The sequence below is a fragment of the Acanthochromis polyacanthus genome, chromosome 3 (assembly GCF_021347895.1).
Source record: "Acanthochromis polyacanthus isolate Apoly-LR-REF ecotype Palm Island chromosome 3, KAUST_Apoly_ChrSc, whole genome shotgun sequence".
NCBI lineage: Eukaryota > Metazoa > Chordata > Actinopteri > Pomacentridae > Acanthochromis > Acanthochromis polyacanthus.
This window is the reverse complement of record NC_067115.1, coordinates 13,052,206-13,078,847: the sequence shown is the minus strand read 5'-3', so window position 1 is coordinate 13,078,847 and position 26,642 is coordinate 13,052,206. Positions and strand designations below refer to the sequence as shown.

General features: G+C 40.3%; 1 protein-coding gene across 3 annotated transcripts in view; it reads left to right on the top strand.

Moving 5' to 3' along the window:
• The first annotated feature begins 2,944 nt into the window (after nucleotides 1-2,944).
• The window catches only part of myh11a (myosin, heavy chain 11a, smooth muscle), a 33,935-nt gene continuing 10,237 nt past the window's right edge, over nucleotides 2,945-26,642 (top strand). For 2 of the 3 annotated variants that reach the window (XM_022205424.2, XM_022205432.2), the window contains exons 1-21: nucleotides 2,945-3,088; nucleotides 6,220-6,584; nucleotides 7,461-7,617; nucleotides 14,118-14,145; nucleotides 18,351-18,450; nucleotides 20,610-20,702; nucleotides 20,836-20,899; nucleotides 21,339-21,437; nucleotides 21,859-22,002; nucleotides 22,344-22,439; nucleotides 22,599-22,717; nucleotides 22,818-22,970; nucleotides 23,078-23,251; nucleotides 23,408-23,581; nucleotides 23,689-23,803; nucleotides 23,996-24,189; nucleotides 25,446-25,567; nucleotides 25,665-25,734; nucleotides 25,861-26,021; nucleotides 26,274-26,382; nucleotides 26,510-26,641. In XM_022205424.2, coding sequence (XP_022061116.1) covers nucleotides 6,243-6,584; nucleotides 7,461-7,617; nucleotides 14,118-14,145; nucleotides 18,351-18,450; nucleotides 20,610-20,702; nucleotides 20,836-20,899; nucleotides 21,339-21,437; nucleotides 21,859-22,002; nucleotides 22,344-22,439; nucleotides 22,599-22,717; nucleotides 22,818-22,970; nucleotides 23,078-23,251; nucleotides 23,408-23,581; nucleotides 23,689-23,803; nucleotides 23,996-24,189; nucleotides 25,446-25,567; nucleotides 25,665-25,734; nucleotides 25,861-26,021; nucleotides 26,274-26,382; nucleotides 26,510-26,641 — 2,646 coding nt within the window. In that variant the 5' untranslated portion in view covers nucleotides 2,945-3,088; nucleotides 6,220-6,242. Of the gene's footprint in view, nucleotides 3,089-6,219; nucleotides 6,585-7,460; nucleotides 7,618-14,117; nucleotides 14,146-18,350; nucleotides 18,451-18,659; nucleotides 19,575-20,609; nucleotides 20,703-20,835; nucleotides 20,900-21,338; nucleotides 21,438-21,858; nucleotides 22,003-22,343; nucleotides 22,440-22,598; nucleotides 22,718-22,817; nucleotides 22,971-23,077; nucleotides 23,252-23,407; nucleotides 23,582-23,688; nucleotides 23,804-23,995; nucleotides 24,190-25,445; nucleotides 25,568-25,664; nucleotides 25,735-25,860; nucleotides 26,022-26,273; nucleotides 26,383-26,509; nucleotide 26,642 lie in introns of those variants that run through there. The other variant, XM_051946314.1, reaches the window with a different exon arrangement.

Here is a 26,642-nt window from a genome sequence, read left to right as displayed (position 1 = left end):
ATGTGTCATACTGTAGGGAAATTCTCTGGAGGGGTTACAGTAAAAGGGGATTCCTGTGCTGGGGACAGCTGGTTTGCCTTATGAGGAGTGGGAGCATGTTGCATAATCTAGAAATCCTACCGGGTGGGGGCACGGAGCACACAGCTACTGGGTTTTACTGGTTGTGTTTCTGTTGTATAATTATGACGCCTTTTCAGTTTTTGACCCAGAGAGAGACAGAGAGACAAAAAAGACTATACAGAACTGACAATAAAATAAATCACAGCTTACAATAATTGACCAGCCAACCTCACCTATAAGAAAGTGGTGTTTGTGCAATAAATATTTAAATTAATTTGATTTTGATCAAAATCTATAAACGACAACTAGGCTCTTGTACATGCAACAGACAGAACTTTAGCAGTATCTTAATGTTGAAGTACATTATGATGAAGCTCATTTGGGTCATCCATCCGTCCATTTGCTATAGAGCTCCGGACGTCACGTGACTCCGTTTGTTTACGCCGCCATGTTGGCAGGAAACTCCGCTTCAAAATGAATGGCGCTGGTAGAAAATTTACGCCGTCTGATTTTACTTTTCATTTTAAATCAGACGATATTATAAAATATACAAACAAACTGGACAAACTAAACATTATCCGATCCATATCATGCCCCTGGTATCTTATTTAAGAATCTTGAGACGGTCGGAGCGGACCTTTTACCGGACCTGCGGTACCCTGACATCTACAATTACCTGATAAATTTTCCTTCATCCTACTCCGGTGAATCTCTTAATCCTTTAAGCTGCAGTCAATTCCAGCCATTTTCAGTACAAAAAATCGATAATATTCTATTTGTAAATAAAAATATGACGAGAAATACAGGGAATATTGGACGCATCGCGAGGTGCATTTCCTCGAAAACGACTTATTCGTAGATAATATGCCGACTTCAAGACATGTTTTGGAAAAAATATTTTACAGGCTTGTGTCGTCTGGATGTCCAAGGTCGGATTATGGCCGTTTTTTGTGGAATATTTTCATCTGTGTGTAATAATGAACCCGGAAATGTGAGTCGCGCTGTGTACGTTGAAGCCGTGTATAGAGAACAGATGGATGGATATTCGTTGTTTGTTGGACAAATGTGTTTATATTACCCGCTGTGGTAATCGCATCTGAAAGTGGTTTACACCGGCGGATTCATGAGAATCTAAGCTTTCCATCGGCGTATAGTGTTTGTATAATCGCGTTTCAGACATTTAGCAAATTGCTTATGCAGATCTCAAAGTGTACCGCGGGCGGGACACTGAAGCGCAACTGAAGCGGAACAGCGTATAAAAGCCTTGAGGGGTAAGAGAAATTACGCGATCAGATATAAAGCTTAGGAAACGGATTCTGTACCTGATACAAAGTGGTCGCTACACAAGCGGAATCCGTTGCCTGTGGGTTCCCACCGCTCCGTTTTATTCTGCCCGCTTCTTGCGCGTTTTATGGCAGTGATCCACCTCTGTCGTCTTTCAGGATCTTTGGGAATCCGATAAAATGCTCTCCCCTTTGCTCGTCCTCGGCTGTTCTGGCATCCCGGGGCACAACAACTGTCCACCATATGGTGGAACTCTCTGATGTCGACGCTGAAGAACGTTTAGGAGTTAGCTGGCAGTAGTTTAAACAGCGCGCCTTCCTGCCAATATGGCGGTGTTTTGATTTCGACTGTTGCATGCTGGGATTGTGTGACGTCATCTCCCGGAGCTCTAAAGGTTGTAGTCAGGCACTTAAATGTCCACAGCTCCACCATTAGTCATGTAAGAAATTGTTTCTCCTCTTAATGGATGTGTCTGACGAGGTGATCCTGTCCCCAAGAAAGGCCATCAACTTCTGTGAGCCATTCTGGAACAGGTGGACGACCTCTTACAAGCAGCATCAACAACCTGATTCATCACTGAGTTGTGTTTTCTTCCATTATCATTTCCAGTATCGTCCATGTTTAGTTGTTTCATTCACAAATGAAACAACTAGCCTATGCTATTTCCATTCTAGCCTAGGGAAATAGATAGATCTTTATTTGTCAGTGTAACTCTACAGTCAATAAAAACCACAATCAATAAATCTAAAAGATAAAAGTCACACTAAAACACTAAAAAAAGACTTTGTATGTATATGTGCAAATAGATTTCAGTCTCTTGCACTTTGGAAAAAACACTGTTATTAAGTTTGTTGGTTCTGCATTTGATGGTTGTCTTGTGATCAAATGTACTTGTATTTTTTTCTCAGTACTGGTTTTGAGTGCATTCACTTAGTTATGTAACCCCACTATAATAAACAGCTATATTGTCACAACGGAGCCCAAATGTATTATAAACTCCACGTCTCTGTGCAGGTGCCAGTCCATGTGGAACAGTGAGCACAAACATTCAGAAGTTACAGTGGTAAATGGACTTGCTCTTATATGGCGCTTTTCTACCCATCAGAGTACTCAAGGCACTTTCACAACAATTGCTCCCATTCACACACTAATGTGCAAGTTGCTAATCAACCTGCAACATCAGTCAGTATACATTGTAACACCAGTGGAACAGTCACTGGTAGGCAATTTGGGGTTCAGAATCTTGCCCAAGGAAACTTCGGCATGCAGCACATGACTAGGCGACAGCGGGAATCGAACCGCCGACCCTTCGATCATTGGACGACCCGCTCTACCACCTGATCCACAGCCGCCCCCAATGTTTTCCACTTTTACCGCGGAGTGTTTCGTGCGGCTTTTTAATCCTCTGTGACTTCATCAGCAGCGCTTTCTGCTCCATTCAGCATCTCTTCATTCAGCTCCGACTCTCCAGAACCATGCTGGTGTCCGCAGTGCGCATGTCCGCTGCCTCCTGCGCCGCTGACGGATGCTGTTGCTGCGGCCGGACGATGCTGGAGGAGGAGGAGGAGGAGGAGGGTCTGCAGCGGCTCCACCCTCCCGCAGCAGGGCGCAGTTTAAATGGTAAGGCTTGGAAATTGACGGGGGTCATTTGGACTGTTCGCTTTTGGAGTACCTCGTCAACCCCGGCTTCTCCAAAACTGTAACTTTCCGAATCCAAAGCTGCCCTGAACTTTCTTCACACTATGTGAGTATGTCGTTTACTGCAGAGGGACATGTTGGTGGTGCACCTGTTGCTGACCTCAGAAAGAGGGATTTTTGCGCACGTATTTGCTTGCATGTGCTCAGATGAAACTTTAACTTACCGCTACGAAACTTTGATTAGCTTTTGGCGTCAGTTTGCATCATTTTCTTGATAAATAACTGAACAAAACGCCGCAGTTTTAATCTCAGGTCAACAGTAGATGTAATTCGTGTATTCACACATGACATTCATGCAAACACTTGTATGTCTGTTGAATGCTGTTTGCCAGAGTGTAAACTTTGTGTAACAGTCTAATAAACTACATTTTATGTATATGCATATGTGTACATGCAGCAGTATAGAGTAGTACAGTAGGAAGAAAGAGGAAATAAGTCAGACTATCTGAGCCTCTAACCATGGAGTTTCCTGTTTCCCAAATATGGTCTCACTAAGCTGCATGTCTGTGATGCATGTTGAATATGAAGATGCAGAGAAGTGACTCATGACAGCTGTTACATTTAACCAGTGAAACTTATCACATGGTTTTGGATTTTTTTTTAACATGTATATTAATCTTGATATTCTTATTTCAGTCTTTACTTATTTATGACTTTTATTATCTGCAACTAAGCAGTACATTTCTACAACTTTGCTGCACCTGTGTTCTTTTTTTGGCCTAAAAATGTGTGTTAGTCCAAAGTAACACTAACATTAAGCTTCAGTTTATCACTCTGTCAGACACTATGATTACTTAGGCAGCAATAAAACGGATCTACTTTAGTCCAGATGCCTTTGCTTATTATTTTAACCATCGAGGCATCACTGTAAGAGAAGGAAGTTATGTGTTGAAAGTTTATTTTGCTTCCATATTTGTCTTGTCTTAAAGTGGACAGTTCTGCACTCGAAGCATGAGCAGGACGGTTCCCTGGAACAAATCAAACGTCTATTTTAGGAAACACATAATTGAATTATTCTCATGCCGTAATCCTCGTTGTACAAAGGAATGAAAACCCTGGTGTATCAGGGTTTTATTCATAAGATGATAAGAGAAAGAATGTTTTTGAAGCATGTGAGAGAGGAAATGAGTAAAACCCTTTCGCCGGCCCTGCGGTTCAACCTCTCTCAGCCACAAATAGAAAGGTCACTTAGGCTCTTGGGTGATGTTTCCACTTGTTTATTGTATTTGACAGAAAAATAATCAGCCTGTATATTGAAATTATCATGAGTTTTAGGAAGTGTGCCAAAAAATGGAAGGATTTATTTGCAGAAACTGATTTGAGTTGATGGCTTCCAATGAATTTAGTGAATCTCTGTGCTGTGTGGGATGTTCTGGTGTGGTTGTGACGTATTATGGGATGTCTGTGAACACGTTACTTATAACAAAGTATGGGTAGTTTAGTCTTGAGTCAAACAAAACTGCATGTGGTGACTAATGTAGCGTGTTGTGGCTGTGAGCCCTTCAGTCAGTGTGTATCAAACTGTTATTCTGTCAACCCCATTTCAGACAGCTGTCTTCAAGATACACTGACTGAGCACATACTGTGTTCACACAACAGAAAGAGAGAGAGAGAGGAGGCTTTAGAGAGGTGTGAAGCCAAGCTGGTGAGAAAAGTTAGTGAGTTTGAGGAGGAGCACCTTGATTGGTTGCAGATACTTGAAGATGGGGAGGGGAGTGTCAGGAAAAGTCTGTTTACGTTCATGCAAAGAAATAACTGATCGTCAAGGCATCAGCTGGTGCTTTTTTATTCAGTCAGAAGTGTGCACAGGATTTATCCAACCCATAGGAAAAATGTGTCTCTGTTGCGAGTTAATATTTATCTTTTGTACTTTCTGGGTGGTTTGATTTTGCAGGTCCCAGGGGCACATTTAATGCTTTCTCAGGATGGTTAGTGGCCTTTTTTTTGCCTAGTTCCCACTCAGAGTATGTGTCATTGTGCAGAGAGGTGAAGAGGTGGTAATCGAGGAACTGTTAAGTTTCCTGCTCAGGAGTTTAGAGACCATGCTAATTTGACACTCTCCAGTATAGGTTTAGAGTCTGTGTTAGATGCAGTGTAGTGCAGGATACAGTACAGAACATGCTGTTTTTGTACTGTAGAGTGATGTGCATCCATATTTCCTGCACCTTCCCCCTATTTGCGTTTTAAATAACCTCCCACTGCAGGCACCACTCCCAGCCATGGCTTCGGTCCCAGACACTTGTTCATAATTTAACCACTGACTGCTGCATTTAAAAATGAATTCCACCAGAGGCCCATGTGAAGCACGATTGTTAAAGCCCCGGTCCCCCCTCAGGCTCTCTGCCTTCGCTGTTATCATTTTGGAGTAAACGACAAGGCCGGCAGAGAGACATACTATTCCCTATATGGGCTTTGTTTGGGAGTTCACTTGCCTCGCTGTTTAGGTCCGCAGAAAAGAGCCCAGCTCCAGAGAAAGGGGCCCATATATGGTCATCACAGCACGAGACTGAAGCCTTCCTAGCAGGAGACAGAGAGGGAGAGGGATGCAGGGCGAAAGACGTGGAAAAAATGGATGCTGTCAATTAAGCAGCGACTTGATGCTTGTGTGCGAGTAAATGCCAGCGAGTATTAATGGTTTGGGGTTATTTCAGATAAAGCTGTTGATAAAATCTAGTAGTTCTTTGTTGCAGAGTTAATTAAAATCAATTTCCCAGCCTCAGCCTTTTTAAGGGAGGGGAACAGTTTGTGCATTTCCCTTGTGGTGTGTGTGTGTGTGTGTGTGTGAAAGCGTGGGGCTGAGAGGGGGTGGAGGTCTGTGAGAATGGCTGCACTCTGGAACTCCCCGATGGATGAAGCATGTTAACTCTTTGAGCTACAACCACAGAGCAGGAGGCGACTGTACCAGCATGTTTCCTGCCCTCGGAGACTCATCACATGCTGCAGTGTTTAGTTAAAGCTGTGGATGCTAGATTTTGTCAGCAAGTACCTGCAAGAGAAGCATCACTGCAATGTCACGTCCTGTTTCTTTGCACTCTCATCTTTGTTTCCAGCCTTCCTTATTTGCTTTGTTCCTGTCGCTGTTCTTTCCTTTATTATTTCCTGCCTTGCTGACTTTCTACCCTGATATCCATATTTTCCTCTCTCTTACCTAACATGCAGCTCTTTTGTTCTCTTCAGCTGGCCCTCCACCATAAGCCAACATGTCCAACAAGGCCCCGAGCGAGGACGAGAAGTTCCTCTTTGTTGACAAGGACTTCCTGAACAGCCCCATGGCTCAGGCCGACTGGGCGGCCAAGAAGCTGGTCTGGATCCCATCGGAGAGGCATGGCTTCGAGGCGGCCAGTGTCAAGGAGGAGCATGGCGACGAGGTGCTGGTGGAGCTGGCCGATAATGGCAAGAAGGTGACAGTCAACAAGGACGATATCCAGAAGATGAACCCGCCCAAGTTCAGCAAGGTAGAGGACATGGCCGAGCTCACCTGCCTGAACGAGGCCTCCGTGTTGCACAATCTGAGAGAGAGGTACTTCTCTGGGCTTATTTATGTAAGTATTCACTATATACATGTGAAAAACAACCATTTTCACACCAAAACACGTGAAGAACTGCACCCAAATGTTTATTTTTATCACAAATTTGCAATGATTCCCTATTGCTCACAGTTTCTGAGCTGTTTGGAAACTTTGAAGACTTGATGCAGAGCAGAATGGCAGCACGTTAATGACTTTTTCCAATATTAAGGTCATATTAAATAGAAAACAATCAACACCTCCTAGAAAATAAGAGAAAGAGGAAGCTCCAAGATAGTTTTCTTGCTGACGTTAGCAGCAAAGCCTCCAGTATCAATCTGCTTACTGCTTACTGTTTGTTGCCAAAGCAACAAAAAATTGTAAAAACCTCAGATTGAAATACAAATCCCAATCTCACTGCTGTCATAAAAGAAGAGTAAAACACCTGGTTGTATTAACAAGTCAGCAGGTTTTTTTTTTACTGGTCTAGCAGAAATAATGTCAACTGAGTGTTGGTTTTGAATCCACTCAAGTCCCAGAGCTCTCTTCACTGAGTAAATGCCCATCTGAAATTCACCATTGTCCGAGTTTCTGTCACTATTCCTCTTCAATTTCTTTGGCTTCTCTCAAAATGAGACTTTTTAATGCCAGATAGAGGTTCCACATTTACTCCAGTTGTTGTTTTACTTTACTGTAGCTTGAGGTGTAATATTGCTGAAAGATTTCAGACCCAGCTGCAGACAGAATTGCAAAGTGTAAGTAGTGCTGATAGAGAATCTATCAAAATGCTGGTGGTGTCAGTTATGTTTTGCCATCCAAATGTACTTCACGTTAAGTTAAAGAAAATGACATTCAGACTGCCACTTTAAATGTTTTGCACAAACTGTTCAAAAAACGTCTTTCTGCTCTCAGACTTACTCTGGCCTGTTCTGTGTGGTGGTGAATCCCTATAAAATGCTGCCCATCTACTCAGAGAAGATCATCGACATGTACAAAGGGAAGAAACGACACGAAGTCCCCCCTCATATCTACTCCATCACTGATAACGCCTACAGAAACATGATGCAAGGTAGGATTTTCACTCCCCATGTGACATACCTGCTTCATTCACTGCCCTTTAGTCCTAGTTCTTTATATTTACATGCCTCCCAAGTAAGTTTCTCTCACACCGCAAGTCTTGTGGACCAGACATTTAACGCTCTGAGGTGTAAGTAGTGTCCACTTGGCCGTGTTTTACTCTCTATGGGCTCATTTTTCACAGCAATACAAAGTCCTGCACCTCTGGGTAAACAACACAATTATGGCTAGAAGTAGACAGAACAAGAAAAAAAGTATTTTCTGTAGTCTGACACAGTTATAATACCATCAATCATAAAAAAGAAGAAAACTACATTGATTTCTAGAGTTATTGGAATGAATTACTTATTCTACAAAATTCTGAAAATCTGAAATGAACATGTATAACATTTTTTTTCAAATTTTACCAATACTGAAAAATGTCACTACATACTACAGATATTTTACCAGTTTTACATTTAGAATTTCTTTTACTTGTCTCCTATCTGCTATGTATAAACACAGCCTGCAGTGCAGCCAAAAGGTTCCTAATTTTTTGTCATGTGAGCATTGTTCGCAGGTGAGACACTAAAGGCCTCACTGTTGCAGTGTGAAGCTTAAATTTTGTTTTGTTTTGCACAGAATCTGGTTCATCCAAATGATGCATTTTAAATGAGACATATAGACTGAAACACACGGTCTTTTTGCACAACTGCATTACTGCACAGTTGAACTGCCAGATGTTTAGATGTTTATTTTTTTATTTTTTATAATCTTATTTGTATATAGTCTTATTTGTAACTTAGATGCTCTCATGTTCTCTGCCTTTCATGCTGCTGGTATTGTGAATTTCTCTTTGGAGATGAATAAAGTATCTATCTATCTATCTATCTATCTATCTATCTATCTATCTATCTATCTATCTATCTATCTATCTATCTATCTATCTATCTATCTATCTATCTATCTATCTATCTATCTATCTATCTATCTATCAAAACATCATGAAGCATCAGAGCTTGAGTAACTCAAACGTGGTGTAATGGAACAAACTGTGTAGCTGCAAGCTTCTTGTGTCAGATTTAACTGTTAGTTTTAAGAGCCTGTTGTGGTGATCTGTGGTTTCAGCTGTCAGCGATGTCTCAGCGATGAACTGCTGGCAGCCTTTTAGCTCTGTCATGTTGACAAATTGGTTAATAAAACCGCAAAGTGACCAGACTAAATGCAGAACTATGTTTCGTAAGTGCAGTCAAAAAGAAACCAAGAGCTCCATCTGTCTTCTGCAGGCTCATTACAAAGTAAGCTGGCTTTTAAGGTATTAAAACCATAAACGACTCTGAAAGAGGGTTTTATGGCCTATTTGAGAGTCAATGTCTCGTAGAGGTGACGATAGTGGCTTTGGCAGAGTTGTGCTTACAGTAAATTGCTCTGGGCAAAACCTGCAGTGATACAATTTCAGGAGGCTGGTTTCCCATAGAACCAGTGTCTTGTGTTTCCAGGGGGTCTTGCCCGCTGGATTTCATGTTGACGTGAGGGAGATCTCTCAGAGGAGTTGACATCTGGAGATGGTGAGAGATGGGTGGAGGACAGTAAAACATTTCCTGTTTCAGAGACTCCCCTTCCTCATTCAAATTACTAACTTTTTTTCTCATTTGTTCAGTGTAAATGGTTTGATATTGTATTTTCCTCATTTGCTTTGACGAGTTTCATTATGAAACAGGAACAGGATGTTTAAAAATGACTGAATTCAATAGACAACGCTTAGAGAGCTGCAAAAGCAGTTTGGTTATTCAGCCTGTCAGTGAATGATAGCTTCCAATGATACAAGTAAACAAGAAATAACAGAGTTTGAGAGATACTGGATTCATTTCTCAAAACCTGTGTGCCGTTTTAAAGCAAAATACATGCAGAATATTTATTTTATGCTGTACTTACTGTACGTGGTGCATGCTCGGTCCAGGAATGTAACCTAACAAGTGGGAAGTTTTTATTTGAGAACATATTAAGAACATCAATCATCCTGTTTCTCAGCAACGTGAGATTTTTCAAACTTAATCATTAGGTCAAATAAGGGCCCAGAAAATCATGAATCACTCAAGTATGTGCAAGCATGTGAAAGTTTGTCAGTTCATCCACCATAACCTATGCCATTATAGACAAATATTTACCCTCATTCTCTGCGTCTCTGATCAAATGCACAATCATTAGTGCAGGAACTGATATCATGTATACTTAAGAATCTCAGTTTACTTTACGCTATGCTCCCACTGTCACGTAAATGTGTATAAGTAGTTAGTGGAAAAATACTCGCATTGTGTACACTCCACTGATCTCTAACTGTGTATACATGGACATGATATTCCACTAATTATTGAAATAATTAGTCAGAATAAAAATGCCTCATGTAACCACCTCAATCCAACCAGACCAGGCCGATAGAAGGGAATTTTCAATCGTATCAAACGTTTTGATAATCCATTCAACAGGAAAATACTTGCACCTATAAGTATGTAAACACTTTCTGGTTGGAATAAATATAATTTTTTCGCACGTTTACCACATATTCCATTCTTGATCGGTAAACTCTGTGAGAACAACTCTAAACTGCAGATCTTTGGTGGAGAAGATGCATCAACTTTAGCGTTCTTGGTGAACTGTAAAGGTCCTTTTGCAGTTTCCTTCTATTAAAGATTGCAGTAGGATTGTTGACTGTTTATTTTAAAAGACAAGCAGAAATGCAAAAAATGCTCCTAGGACACAGTGTGGGTCCATTTTGATCATTGTCTGCTATTACATTAATTTAATTTTCTCAATAAAAAAAATGCTTCTTCTGTTATATTTCCATCAAATTAGACACTTTGCAGTGGGCAGAACCGCTTATCACATGTCAAAAAAGGTTAAATTGATTGCTTCTAGGTGTGTAAAGGCAAATGCTACTTGGGCCACATTCCTTAGGATCTACACAAATGGTTAATAACTCAGTTAGGTTGAAGAAATATTGTCCATACAACTGCAGCTACCATCCAACACACAGGAATACACAGTTGCTACTATTGTGCTGATGTCATTGCTTCAACTTATTTCATGTAAGTCAGCTTAGATACACCACGAAAGCTAACTGTATAGCTTCAGTCTGCATTTCTTTAGTGGCCTCTTGTGGTTCCTGGATCCGTATTTTAAGGGAACTGATTTGAAATCATTGGTCAAAGAAAAATTGAGAAGGCTAAAAATGCTGCTGCCTTAATGTCCAGCACTAATCTGTGACATCAGATTGAATGTCAAGTTTGTGTTTAATTTGCTGCATTAGTTTGGCACTGACAATATAAATATCCTAATAGGCCTTTGGTAATACTTGTTCTTCCTCCAAGGAGTCGATTGTCATTAATACAACATGTGTACATTGGAGGATTTTAAATTCCAACAAACCGGTATACAGGAAATTTGAGTTTACCGCTGCAGCTATTGTGTGTAAACATGGTGTCACAAGTAAACAAAAAGGGGGAGGATTGATTGGTGTTTGTGTGGCCATTTGGATTCACTTCTTCAGCTCATCCCTTTAGAAGAACCTCAGAAGTTAGAGACGCTTTTAAGTTTATGGGAGAACCACACAGGATTCTGTGTGCATAAGAAAAACAATGTGTTGATTTGCTGCATTCATTTCTGACTAAACATCTGCTCAGGGTCATGATAAATAAAATGACAATTGAAGCTTGTGGACCACCCATTGAGCTTTCACACTTTGAATCATGGCCTTAAGGTGCTTATGGTGAAGGTTATGGTAGGTCAAATAAGCTCAGTAGGCAGCAAAAGACAGGGAATAATACAGCTACAGAAAGATAAGAATAAAATAGAAAAGAGAGGTAGCAAATGCCAAGAAACCCGAAACATAAACGTTTATCTTTAGGTAACTTTTAAGATGTGACTCCACATATTGCAGAGATTTTACCAGTGTAACCTTTTCAGACACAATGTTTCAGAGCCTGTCTGGAAATATTACCTCATGTAGGCTAAAAGTTCTGTCAGGACTCCAATGTGATAAAATCATTCTTACTTTTAATAGAGATTAGCTTCAAGCTTACATTTACTGTTTTTATGCCGCTATCATTCATACGTTTTAACGCATTTAACTCTGTATGTTTTCACTCACTGTCATTGATTTTTCTCTGCAATATGAAGTCCTGCATCTTTATGGAAACAGAGCGACCATGACTGCAAGTAGAGAAAACTCAGAAATGTTAAAAATGTTAATTTTATGAACAAAAAAATGAAAGCAGAATTTCTTTGATTATTTATTTACAATAGTTGAAAAAACTTGGAATCAACATGTCCAAGAAAGTTCCCACAACAATACTAGAATACAGTGGTGACTCTACGTGCCTAAAGAAAATTAACATTTTAGTGCACATATGCTAGCTTTAAATTCCGTGTCCATACTATCTGTGCTGTGTAAATATGCCTGCATTTCAACCTAGTTCAGCCATGAAGTTTCACAGTTTTTGTCACGTGTCTGTCAGTCACAGCTGAGTCACTTTTGACTTCACAGTCAAACCGAGGAGAGCAGAATTTTTTAGTTTTTTTTTTTTTTTTTTTTTTTTTTTTACAGAATCTGCTTAATATGAATTATTTATTTTTGGTGAATTTTAAAATGTGGCATGTCGAATAAAGTGTATTAAGAGCTTAGTTTTTTTAGTAAAATGGGTTGTCACATAAGGTAAATTGAAGGACTAACAGAAATCGAAATACCCAACCTTTCTCCCTGTTTTTACAATTTCTGACACTAAATGGTGTAAATTTGACATTTTGTTTAACCATACATGCCTTTCAAAGCCACTGGCAGGTTTTGTGTTAACTTAATATTTCATTCAGTTTTGTTTTGTATAGGAAACTTGCTTTTTAATTCTTGATGTTATTCAAAGAATACTGAGCAACCAGGAACTGTAAAACGTCCGGATGGTCTCAGTATAAATGTTTTCTACAGACTCTAAGTACCAAAAGGTTAAGACTAAAACTACACTCCTATGACCTCTCTGTAAACATTTATTTAAAATAGAAACTGTGGCTGGCAGGGAGTTGTTATTGTTGATATACTGGTGGGATTTCCCCATGAAGCGGTGACTAATAATGTAGGATGTTCTCCACTGAGCGCTGCAGTATGAATAGTTCACACATTAGAGTGGAAATGGTGCATAGCCGCAGTAAATCCAGATAACTCTCCTAAGCTTTGAAACATTTCTCTTCCAATCTTGGCTGAGATCCCAGTTCTCCAAAACTGTATTTCAGTCTTTGATGTCCGGGAGATAAAACTGTGAAATTCCCGTCTGGTGTCTGCTGTCCCCCCTTGCAGCAGATGACCGATGTGCTGTTTTTCTGTGCTCCCAAGGCATTTACAGGTGACTTTGACGCTCTCATGTAATCAGATTTACGTCACATTGCTGAATCTCTCACAAAAACATCTCTCTGAGTCTCATTCACTGATGGAAAAGTGAGCGTTGTTCTTGGATATTTTACAAAAACTCACAAGTCTGGCCACCTCTCTCTTGTCTTTTTTCTCCCTCTATCTTTCCACATCTCTCTCTCTTTCTGCCTCTGCCTTAATTAGGAAGTACAGAGAGGGAACAGGCTGCATTTTGTGTGTGTATGTAAGGAATGGAACCAGAGGAACAGCAGCCAAAGTCAAGTCCAAACGGAGAAACGGCATCCGAGTTAGTTTACAGTTGAGGGGAGGCTGCGCTCTGTAACTCTGTGAGAGTGTGTGGACCAGTTTGTGAACTTTGGACTTCTGGAGTGAGGAGATTTTGGGAATGTGAGAGCGTTTTAGCTGGTTCTCACATCCCGACACACCTTCACGTTTGCATGAGTTAAATCAGAGTGTGAGCATTTTGGCATTGAATGGTGATCTCTGGGTCATTTTTTGCTGCACAGCTCTAAGGCATCATCTGCTTCAAGAGGCTGACATTTGATCTTTTACAATCAAAAACTGAATGCAAATTTATTTCTCTGCCACCCGTGCTGCCCACACTCCCCCAGATTTGGTTAGTATTGAAGGATACAGTTCCAGTTTAGCCTTACATGGGCTTGTTGTATTCTCCCAGGAGTATTTTTGGAGGAAGCACAATGACTCATTGCTCAGCACATTCTGAATTGATTTTCATGAGTGAAAATCTTACTATTTGTGGGACTTACATGTTTCTTTAGGCACAAGGTCTTGGCTGGTGTCTGGAATTTTACACTAGATTGATCCTTATTTCTGCAGAAAGGCTTGTGGTTTCACAGTAGCGCACTGCATGCCAAACATAAGGGGGGAAATGGAAGGACGAAAGAAAGAAAAGCCCCTCGTGCTTGTAATGCAAAATAAAAAATATGGAATTGTACAGTTTTGGTTGCTGAAGATTCCTTTGGTTTGCCACCTCGTTTTTCTAGTTTAGTCCACTATCTGGACACTCACTGCTGTGTATTTGTAGAGAAAGCTGCTACAAACGTCACCTAACGCTGTAACTCTCTTTGCTTCTGCAGATCGTGAGGACCAGTCCATTCTCTGCACGTAAGTAAAAATCCGTCACCTCCAAACTCACCTGTGTCATCTTCCCTTCATGTTTTTCCTCACATAAACACAAGAAGGGAGGCCACATCTGCATGAGTGGAAGAACAGTTACATAATGCTTCTGTAAACACAGAGTCCAACAAGCGAGATACCTCTCGGGTCTCTTAGCACCCAGTTTGAACCGCTGATGCCAGCTGAAGAATCATTTTGTTTGTCAGATTGTGTTGCTGTGGAGTTGTGTTGTTCTCAAACAGAGCCTAGCTGGATGAGCATTAATGCTTTCGCAGCGCTCCCACAGGGCTGTGGCTTCGCTCCCCTCTCAGACCCTCGGTCAGGAAGTATGGCCCGGACACTGATGGGAGAACCAGATTAGCTCTCCAAATGTTTGGGCTCCATTTTGTTTGTTTATTTGTTTTAAACTAATTATTGGGAACTTTGACAGGACGTCCAGAGACAAACTGACTCATTTTCTCTGGCAGTGACAACCTGATCTTTGAACTGACCTGAGCCTGACTTCACAGAAAACAAAGTTAAATGATGAATTAACTAGTTTTCCTTTTGTGGCTTCATTTTTAGGTCACTTTGCCACAGTTTCTTCCCTCACATACTAGTATAGTGAGCATTCCTCTGGGTTGTGCTCTGTGTTTTAGACTTCCAAAATAAATGTACGACATAAACAGACAGTTAAGTTTAGATTGTAATTCGAACAAAGAATGATGCACCAAATATGTCACCCTAAAGGGACCCAATGTGTTCTATTTAGTCCCCTACAGTCATTTAAACTGGCTGATCAGCATCTATCAGGTTACATATATGCTGTGTTTCCTTTATTATCTCAGAAATAACCACAGAACCTTGACTGCTCCGTATTCTCAGCAAAGGAAGTGGGAGAAAAGGCTCTTCCTCTTTTTCTTATAAATTTCTTGAAACCCGGATGCAGCAAAATCTTTGATCACATCAAACCATTTCCTCAACTATTAAGGTTCTTTATCAGAGGGAAGCTGGAGCAGTTTTATCCCAGTCTATGGAGGGCAGGTCTAGTAGTTAACAGGACTGTAGTGTTTGATGCTGATGTGAGAGATTTACATGAAGCGCTTTTTTTTTTTTTTTTTAGCTGTTTAAGATGATAAACTGGAAGTGATATGACACAGCAGAACTGAAATACGAACTCTGTCTCTTCAGGACCATCAGGTCCACGTGGTTGTTGAGATTTTTTTGAGCGTCAGCAGGCTTCTGGAGCCATAAAAGGGAGAAATGTTCCTACATGGAATGTCATTTATGACATTTTCCTCCCACGTGTGAATGTACATGTGTCTTTAATAACAACCCATAATAGGAGCCTCGTATCTTTACAGCCTGCTGTTCAGTGGAAGTATTTGCTCTGTGTTCATGGGAGACTTGTGTAGCTATAACTGGGAGGATTTCCTGTTTGAAGCCAACTTTCACACTTCTTCAGTCAGATTAGATGAAGTCAATCACAGATTAATAGCAGAACAGTCAATCCTAAAGCATCAGGCGCATCTTGCAATATACTTTCCATTTATACAATAAGTGATGCTAAAGTCTTGGACTCTCTTATTGTGACATTTATTATTGAATATACACTTATAAAAAATGAAAATCTTAATAAAAAGCTAGAAGAAGAAAAACAGTTTGTAAACTAAAGTTCTACATAAGTGTAAAATATGGCTAAGAAAAAAGAAAACCATTGAGAACAACCAAAAGCCCTCAAAAACATGTATTATGATTCATTTCTTATGTCTTAAGGTCTGTCTCATGAGATTTTAGAGAAGCCTATTTCATAAATTTGCTCCGTCTAACTATTCTAACTTATTTATGTATTGTGGTGTATTGTACAAGATGCAGATTTTTCAGTAACACCCATCCTGCTGTATGATGTGGATGCTGACAAATTATTTCTGTTATGTCTAGAATTTGCCAAACATAAATAGTTTGCTCAGATCAGATGATGTAAAATTCTGCGCTCCTCATCAGAACTGTGAAGTCATCAGTAACTCAACTGTGAGCAACAGCCAATATGTACAGTCAGCATTTTTTCAGTATTGGTAACACCTGTGGGGCACTTTGAGTCTACAGCTGTTTTTCTACATGAAAGACAGGTTTAAGTTCTCTCTACTTCAATCCATGGTTGTGCTGTTTCCATAGAGGTGCAGGACTTTATATTTCAGAATAAACTGTGAGTAAAAAGGAGAAAAAAAAGATCACTGTTTAATGGCTGATTTAGGACCATTTTTATTCAAGTTATGAAAGAATTGTCATAATTTGGCCTATTAGTACAACATCACCTCTAATATTATCACAAAATGTAGAATTTAATACGGTTTCAAGTCACATTTTCATGTAGCATCATGTTGTATTAGATTTTAAAAGCTATATTTTCTGCTCACTGAGTGTATTATGGTGATCCTAATGGTGACAATATTCCACATATTCCTGCACACGTTAGAGAGAATTTGCCATGGGAAATTGCTGGGAGCCGCTAAATCTATTCTAGAGATGTTGACATTGCATCTCAGCAGGGTCACCAGTTTCCTTGGTGTAAATAAACTGGTCTTCTGAAATGAGCATATTGGCTGTAAAATAGCAGGATGCTGGTGAAACAGATTTGCATCCTTGTGTAATCCTGCTGAGGGTTTAAAGTCTTTAGATGCATTAATGAAAGAATGCCTGTAATTCAGCCCTCTGAATTGTGTGGATTTTGCTCAGTGTAGTGTCTTGTGGATTTTTAACCCTTCAGAACACATTCTCTCACTTTCAGGTGTTGTCACATATTGTTTTTTAACACTAGTGTATTAAAATGCGCAATAATATACAGGAAGCAAGATTATAATTCCCCAAAACTGTAACAAAAGACAAAAGCATATCTTGATGTTCATAATATGGTGAAATATTATGCATATCCTTTCAAATAATGCTATGATTGTATGTGAAGTGCACTGAGGTGAAGCAGCCTGTGCAGGATGAGACAGTCTGATAAACAACCTGGAGGAAAAACTCACTAGAATTTATCCTGCAGTAACAGCTGGAGCCTGGATGTTGTTTGTCGCCACCGAACCTGAGCAGGACAGAGAAGTTAGATTCCCCTTTGAGCGGCCAAACCATCACACGCAGAGCATCTCATGCCTTTTATGGCTCCACAACTGAGCTCTGATGGCTCTGGGATCATTCAACTTTCCCTCAAGTATTCAGGATCACTTTCTGCAGAGAAAGAATGTGTTCTTGCTTCTGTTTGAAAACGTTTGAGTTATATATTATCTCTAAAAGGTAGCATACGTTTTAGATTTCTGACAAACCTGACAAGTTTTATCATATAACTCCTAATAATTTTTGATTGCAATAAGAGGTTCCATCCAGCTGTGTAAACACACTGGTGTCATGTCGTGAGGTCAGAGCTGCAGACATGAGTTAAAAGAAATAAATGTAAATTTAGAGTGTTGGGAGATTTCTTACTGAAAGTCAGATGAAAATATACCAGTGTCATATTCGTACTGTAAATATGAAGCTACAGCCAGCAGCCAGTTAGCTTAGCTTAGCATAACATCTGACGCTGGAGTGGAAACAGCTGTCTATCTCACTACTGTCACCCATCAAATGAAAGCAGACACGCTAGAAAAAAAGATTTTCTTCAAATAAAAAAACTGTCAGTGTTTCTGTCTTTATGCTAAGTGAATTAAGCAGCTTCTGAAAAAGAGTTTGCAATTTCTCAGGTAACTCTCAGCAACAAAGAAAATACATTATTTTTCAAAATGTAAAATACTCAAAGTGGTTGAATCTTCAGACTTTTACATCCCATTTTACCTTAAATGTTTAGCGATTGTTAAAGAATCAATGCAGCTTACAGGTCGATCAGAGCTAAATAAACAAAAGCATTTCAAGCATGTTTTGCATCAGAGTTTGTGCTATTCTAAATTTTTCTATCAGTATTTTCATCTATACTGCAAACATTGGTTATTGGTCTTCCTAACTGGTATCAGTCCTGAAAAAACAGCCCTACGACCAACCAAACAATAACATTATGCTTTGAGCCAGGCGCTTCTGCTGTTGTTTCTCCTGCACATGATTTCCATTCCATTAAACGAGGCTATTGAACTGTGAACAGAGAACCTGTCAGTGCTGCTTATCTTCATGCTCTCTCTCTCTCATCTCTCCTCTGTATCTTTTAATCCCACTTTTCCCCTCTCTAGCGGTGAATCCGGTGCCGGAAAGACGGAGAACACCAAGAAGGTCATCCAGTATCTGGCAGTCGTTGCCTCCTCACACAAAGGCAAGAAGGACTCCAGCGCTGTAAGTGTGAAGACGTCATGTTGGTTCGGATCTGTCATCCATCTGTTCCCTCACACATTGACATATGTAGGAAAACTGCCCAGTTTAATCCTGTATATTACCATTTCCTTTCAAATAGCAACAATCAGGATCACAGTTTGCCTACGTGAGTAAAGGGGAATGCCTGGAGTGTGTATTTGTGTGTGGTGTTTGTGTGTGTTCCTTAGCTTAGAAAAAGTGCATGAAGATAGCGTCACTGGAAAAAGAAAACATCTCCACCATTTAGTCAAGAATCTTAGTGCTCTTCAGGTAGATGGTGTTGACCCTAACATTCGTCATCAACCAGAGCTGATTTAGGCTGCATGATCATCATCAGAGTTTTGTCTCGCGGTCACTTTCCAGACCTCAGTGATGGACGTCTAGTTTTGCCTCCTGAACTGGTTACCCTGTTGAGGTTTTACTTTTTGTGACGTGCGTCTTCTATGGACACCCTTTCACTGCCAGCGGAGATTGTTCTAAAACATCCCTGACAGTGAAAGGGTCTCTCACAGATCAACCGAGCACCGTGTGAGCATGCCCATCTCCTGTTTTTGTCTATCAAACACCGGCCTCCCCCCTTCCTCTCCTACCTACCCCCCTGTCCTCCTCGTCTTCACCAAATGCCCTGATGTGGAACACCGGATCCTGTGGTTTGTTGAGTTCCTGAAAAAAACCCTCATCGTGAGTCTTTACTGGCTTTTAAAACTCAATCAAGCCATTATTAACAACTCTTTCTGTGCAAACGTGAAGGTGTTAGTCTAGTTTTGTAGGTATGTATTGGAACGAGCAATTTGTCAGTCAAAGAGAGGCTTTTCCCAGAGGAAATAATGCCCTTTAGGACCTCGAGACTCCCAAGGACCTCGTCTGAACAGAAATAGCATTTGGTTGATCTCTTTTTCCTGCTTCTTTGATTCCTGCTGCTCATCTATTTGTGCTTCAACGAAAGTCTCAAAGAACAATCCTTCCCATCAGCTGTAACTTTCTCCGTCGTCTTGCTGTGCTCTGTCTCTGCTTTTCTTTTCTCTCCCTTTTCTCCCCCCAGTGACTTTAAATAAACAGGACCTTCCTCTCTGCTTTGCCAACTCTGAACTGCACCTCTTCGGCGGGTCTGTATCCTTCTGTCTTTCCTTAAACATTAAAAAAATCTGTTATTCTGATAGCTAGACTTTACCCAACACGACAGCAAAATGTTCAGTAAAATATGTCAAATTATCCACAAGAGGCATGTAACACTTTAGCCTTTATTTTACACTCTTTTAATATGCTTTTGAATAAAATGTATCTTCATTAGTAAGAACATATTATGAATTTAAGCAAATACATACAAGCTACCAATTGTCTGAACCTGTCCATCATTTGACTTCATCATTGTTTTCATCTCACCATTAACCATTTTTGATCTCAGTATTAACACCAGCCATGCTCCTCTCCTTCTTCCTGGCTTTAGTTCTTTTACAAAGCTGCTAAAGAGGGTGTTTTTTAGCAGGGGAGTTTAGGCAGAGGTCTGCAGCACCTGACCTGGATGCAGGCTAAGACAGACCACTTTGATCAGGTGGATTAGCTTGATGAACAGTGACGGGGTGTCCACCTCATTTACCGACCATCATCAGCTCTCCACCGCCTCTGCAGTCACGCTGGAAGCAAATCGCATCTCCCGAGAAGGCTGTTTGTGAATCAGAATCATTTTCAATTCACCCGACACACCGAATGCAGAGACTTTGTTGGGATTCATCAAGGGTTCTGTGCTGTTAGCAGTATGTGGATGCCTTCTCTGACCCAACACAACCTTCATTCCCTCACTCTGTTTCCCCATTGTCATCAGCAGCTTCTCCTCATTTTACCAATTTCTCTCAAAGCTGATGGTCTTCAGGTCATGTGTCTGTGTTACATAATATACTGTAGGAGATTAGTCAGGAGTTATATTATCCTCTCACAGCTTGTTATAGATTTACTTGTCAGGATATTTATTGATTGACAAGGAGCCAATTCGGTCCTTCTTCTTTCATCTCTAATATCATTTAAGTGAACTTCCCCTAACCAATACCAAGCCTGAACCACATCGTCTCCACCAAACACTCGAACAACCTGCACCTCATTCAGTGCTGAATACTGACATTTCTGTGTATCACTGTCATCACTAGGGGGAGCTGGAGAAGCAACTCCTGCAGGCCAATCCCATCCTGGAGGCCTTTGGAAATGCTAAAACCATCAAAAATGACAACTCCTCCCGATTTGTGAGTTTGATATTTATGACAGTGGCTGTGATTTTTCTGCACCTTTAAGTCAGCTATATTTCTGATTTATTTTTGTGCATTTTTTTTAAAATCATACCATTTATTTCTGTTACTTTCATCATCTCTCTCACAGGGAAAGTTCATCCGTATCAACTTTGATGTGACCGGCTACATTGTTGGAGCCAACATTGAGACTTGTATCCTTATTTATTTAGAAACCTTTGACTTCACCTGCCCATGAAGTCAAATTTAATGGGTGTCATCACACCACCTGCTTTTTAACATTATCGTAGAATAATATCTTCTTATTTGTGAGAGGGTTTTCTTTTTTCCAACTTAGGAGTTTATTAATGTTGTTTTTTAATAATATTCAGCAACAAAAATTAAAACTTGTTTAACTCAAACCCAAAAAGAACAAAAATGTGTGTATTTTGTATCTACACATCTTCTGTAATTTTAGCTGTTAAAAAATGTTCAATAGGAATTCATTTCGAGTACTTATAATCTACTTTCCTTACATAAGGTATGCTTTTAGTTATGTCATTCAATATTATATTTTTGAGAGCAGAACAGAGATTTATATACTGAGCAAAAAGCACATTTACTGTATATTCTTTAACAGCTGACTGTTCTCAGACCTGCTGGAGAAGTCTCGCTGTATCAGACAGGCAAAGACAGAAAGAGCTTTTCATATCTTCTACTACATGATTGCTGGTGCCCAAAACAAACTGCGTGGTGAGATGATGAGGACGTTTATAGAACATGAACACATCATAATCTCAAACTTTAGTGCGAATCACATTTTTCTAACTTCAATAACTCCATAATATTACTGCTCAGTTACATATCGTCTCTGTCATGTGAAAGTCACTTGTACTCTTTCTCGAATCAAATTTTAGAGAGAAGAAAGTGAAAGTCAATTTTGGTTTCTATTTGACTTCCATTCATGTTTTAGTTGCATATTAAGGCCATGAAGTTGCAAAATTTCCTCAAGTGAGGAACTGATGTTCAATCACAACAATAAAATTAAAGCAGAAAAATGTCCTGCTTTGTATTATCGATGATCACTCATGTTATTTGCTCACAGAAGCAACAACTTCATGAGAAGTTAAATCCCAAGCCACTAACTCTTTAATTTGCTGTGTTTTATTGTCAGAGGAGCTTCTTCTGGAGCCCTTCAGTAATTATCGCTTCCTGAGTGCCGGTCACGTTCAGATTACTGGACAGCAAGACGACGAGATGTTCGAAGAGACCATGGAGGCCATGAACATCATGGGCATCACTGACGAGGAGAGAACTGGTATCAGCTATAAGTTTGATGTGATACAATGAATACTGTGGCTAATGTGTGTCCAGTCACTCCTGTATCTTTTAGCATTACTGGACTATTTGGTATGTGAGTGGCATTGTTATTTTGTGTCTGGATGCCATCGCAAACACTACTGTATTATCTCCAGACTAATTATAGCCTCATTATAGTTTTTTATCAGGTCCCACCACTGCAACTGAGTGTAAACTAACGCAGTTTCACTGTTGGATGCATGTGAAGATTCTATTGGCACTGTGCCACACTATAAAATATATCTGTTTGTTTATGCTGCTGATTCCCTGTGATGCTAACTTTTGTTTTTTCTGTTGCAGATATCCTGAAGGTTTGCTCCACAGTCATGCAGCTGGGGAACATTGAATTCAAGAAAGAGAGAAACCAGGAACAGGCCACTATGCCAGACAACACTGGTTAGACACCACTTACTATTAGAAAGTCCTTTAGCATACAGTGATCAGCATTTACTGACTTGGCAAACTACAATATTTTTTTTTAATCTACAGCAATGAGCAAAATGTACACATTCAAGAAAGACACATGAAATTTGGTGTTTCTGCTTGTCTCTCCAGCGGCCCAGAAAGTGTGCCACCTTCAAGGCATCAATGTGACAGACTTCACCCGAGCCATCCTCACCCCTCGTATCAAAGTGGGCAGAGAGGTGGTGCAGAAGGCACAGACCAAAGAGCAGGTACTAAATGAATGAACCACATGAAAGCATAAGAAAAAGTGTACAAGATCAGCGTTTGAACAATACTTCTAACATGTCTCGTTTTCTGCATGTTTGTTAGGCTGACTTTGCTATCGAAGCGCTGGCTAAAGCCGTGTTTGAGCGACTGTTCCGCTGGATCTTGGCCCGAGTCAACAAAGCCCTCGACAAGACCAAACGCCAGGGAGCCTCCTTCCTGGGAATCCTCGACATTGCTGGCTTTGAGATCTTTGAGGTATGTTGAACACAGAAGAGTCAAATGTGACCAGGCAAACCGCGAAAGATACACAAAAGATAATGTGTGCGATTTGTGTCTTCAGCAATGTCTTCTGGTTGTTGCAGGACAACTCCTTCGAACAGCTGTGCATCAACTACACCAATGAGAAGCTGCAGCAGCTCTTCAACCACACCATGTTCATCCTGGAGCAGGAGGAGTACCAGAGGGAGGGCATCGAGTGGAACTTCATCGACTTCGGCCTCGACCTGCAGCCCTGCATCGAGCTCATCGAGAGGCCAGTAAGTAATGAGATGATAAGATCCCAATGTCAGTTAAATCCACTGTTCTTAACGGTTAAGTCCAATAAGTTCCCCGGCCTAGCGGAGATATTTAGGGATTTAGTAGGATATGTCTTCTTTTGGCCAGACTTAGTTATCATTGCATATTCTCTGCAGAACAACCCTCCTGGTATCCTGGCCCTGCTGGATGAGGAGTGCTGGTTCCCCAAAGCCACAGATGTCTCTTTCGTTGAGAAACTCTTGAACACACAGGGGAACCACATAAAATTTGCCAAACCGAAGCAGCTCAAAGACAAAACTGAGTTCTCTGTTCTTCATTATGCAGGGAAGGTGAGCATAAGGGGATGTTTGAAGTGGTTTTGATTGCAGACATCTTAGGGGGAAAAACATGTTTCAGTGAAGCTCATTACATAACATTGGTGCTGTTTTGTTTTTAGGTTGACTATAATGCCACAGCCTGGCTGACAAAGAACATGGACCCTCTAAATGACAACGTCACATCACTGCTCAACAATTCTTCCAGCCAGTTTGTGCAAGACCTCTGGAAAGATTGTGAGATATCTGATTTGAACAATAGTGCAAAGCTGTCCACACCCCTACATACACTGCACCTGTTTTTGTCTTTTTTTCCTACTGATAAAATGTTGGGGCATTAGATTAGATTGGATGATTCTAGATTTAACTGGCATGAGACGGAACACAAGCTGATTGTACATTTTGTTTTGCGTGTTGTTTTTTTTTCAGCGGACAGAGTGGTGGGTCTCGACACAATAGCCAAGATGTCCGACAGCTCCATGCCAAGTGGCTCAAAGACCAAGAAGGGAATGTTCCGCACAGTGGGGCAGCTCTACAAGGAGTCTCTGGCTAAACTCATGACCACACTGCACAACACCCAGCCCAACTTCGTCAGATGCATCATTCCCAACCACGAGAAGAGAGTAAGGAACACTCTAGTGTTTCGTATGGCAAGCTTTGTTTCAGCATGTTGTGAAAAACAATCAGTATTATAGATGAAAAATCCATTTGACCGAACATATTGTTGCAGACGAGGGCCATGTGCAGAAATGTATACATCTTCTTGGAGACATAGATTAGAGTAGAATAGAATGCCCTTATTGTAATTGCACAGCTGCATAACAAAATCTTAGAGCAACTCCTGTCTGTGGTAGAAAAAGGAATTTAAGTGCAAGATAAGAAGATAAAGAGACCTCACACCTCTCATATATTTTTTTAAAGCTGGTAGCAGCATAAAGAAACAGAGACTGCACAGTCAATGTGATGCTCACTTCCATCAGCATAATATTACTGCACTTAAAATGCAAGATATTACAGATATTCTGGTGAGAGTTCAGTTATTTTATCTTTATGGTCTTTATGGTCATTGTGGCCAGGAATAGAATAAGCATTTGAGAAAACAGATGTGTGTTTTGGCTGATACTTATGAACTAAATGGAACTAGTAAAAATTTAACTCTTGGTGTCAAAAATTTAGAATAACATAATTTCTATTTATTTATAAACCTTGTTTATTATGTATGTGTTCAGTAAAAACAGGATTTTTCAACATTTATCCTCCAGTGTTGACTGATAGTCATGATGTGAGACCAGAAATCATGTACAAGAGATAACCACAGCAGTGCCTCACACAAAGCATAATGTTATTGTTCAGTCTGTTTTAGGGATCAGCCAGTATGTTTTTTCAAGTCCGATACCGATTAGTAGTTATCAAGGAAGCCAGCACCTGATATTTAGAACGGATACACATTTGCAGGAAAGAAAACAACATTTAGAGTAACACAAATGCCAACACAAAACTTTGTTGAACTCCTATTGTTTATCTATGAGTGACATGTTTAATTAAAAGAGAACTTTTCAACATTTATGCATTAGTTTTGATAGTCTGTTACTCATAAAGACAGAGAGAGCCAGATGCATTACAGCAATAGTGACATCATTTTACTTTGTTTATTTGATGAGGAATTGGTTAAAAAAATAGCTGAGTATCAGATCAGAAAATCAGCCAGGGTGATGATCAGTCGACCCCTAATTTACAACCAATCTGGTGCCTCAGTCTCTTCACAGTCAAACTTAAACAAATATGTATTTCTGAAGTCAAATAAAACAACTACACATCAGTCAGTCAGAATTAGCTTATAAAATCTAGCATTATAAAACTGAAATCCTGCTCTGCTCAGGCAGGGAAGCTGGATGCCCACCTGGTCCTGGAGCAGCTGAGGTGTAACGGTGTGTTGGAGGGAATCAGAATCTGTCGGCAAGGTTTCCCCAACCGAATCGTTTTCCAGGAGTTCCGTCAGCGGTGAGTCTATCACCATGTGTTCATGTTTCAAATACAGTTTTAATACTGTGACCATTTTTAAAAATACTGAGTATGAAATCTCTCTTTATCTGCACAGCTATGAGATCTTGGCTGCTAATGCTATTCCCAAAGGTTTCATGGATGGTAAACAGGCCTGCTGCCTCATGGTAAATTCAAAATTCACATACATGTTTGTTAAAATTCATTGCAGGCACTGTGTTTTCTTCACTCACAGAGGTAGTGATGTCCCATGTGAGCTGTCAACACCTCATCTTTTTCACTTGTCTTTATAGATCAAGCATCTGGACTTGGACCCCAACCTGTACAGGATTGGACAGAGTAAAATCTTCTTCCGCACAGGAGTGCTCGCCCAGCTGGAGGAGGAGAGAGATCTGAAGATCACTGTGATCATCATTGCTTTCCAGGCCCAGGCTCGAGGTTTCCTTGCCAGAAAGTATGAATATACAAGCCTCCTCACACATGCTTCACCCTGTAATAAATTAAGCTGTCAGTGGTGAATTACGCTCCTTAAAGTTTTACCACATTCAGGCTTTTAAACAGTGTTTTAGTCGTATTTATGTCAAAGTAAAGGGAGGATTTCAGAGCTTTAATTTTTATTCTTGTTTTTATGTCCATAAATTACAACACTGTGTATGTTGCGCTCTATCATACATGATGTAATAGTTCTCCTGCTGTGTTTTTAAAGGGCATTTGCCAAGAGACAACAGCAGCTGACAGCCATGAAAGTGATCCAGAGGAACTGTGCTGCCTACCTCAAACTCAGGAACTGGCAGTGGTGGAGGCTCTTCACAAAGGTCAGCTGATCATGTTCCGTGCAGCTACACAACAGATTCCTATTCATATTTTCATGTAGAATCAAGCCTTCAAATATTTCTTTTGCCCCATGTTCAAGATGTCAATGTCTACCCTTCTGAATTGCAGGTCAAGCCTCTGCTGCAAGTGACCCGACAGGAGGAAGAGATGAGTCTAAAGGAGGAAGAGCTAGTGAAAGCCAAAGAAGTTGCTACAAAGTTTGAGTCAGAGCTCAAAGAAATCACCTTGAAACACACATCGG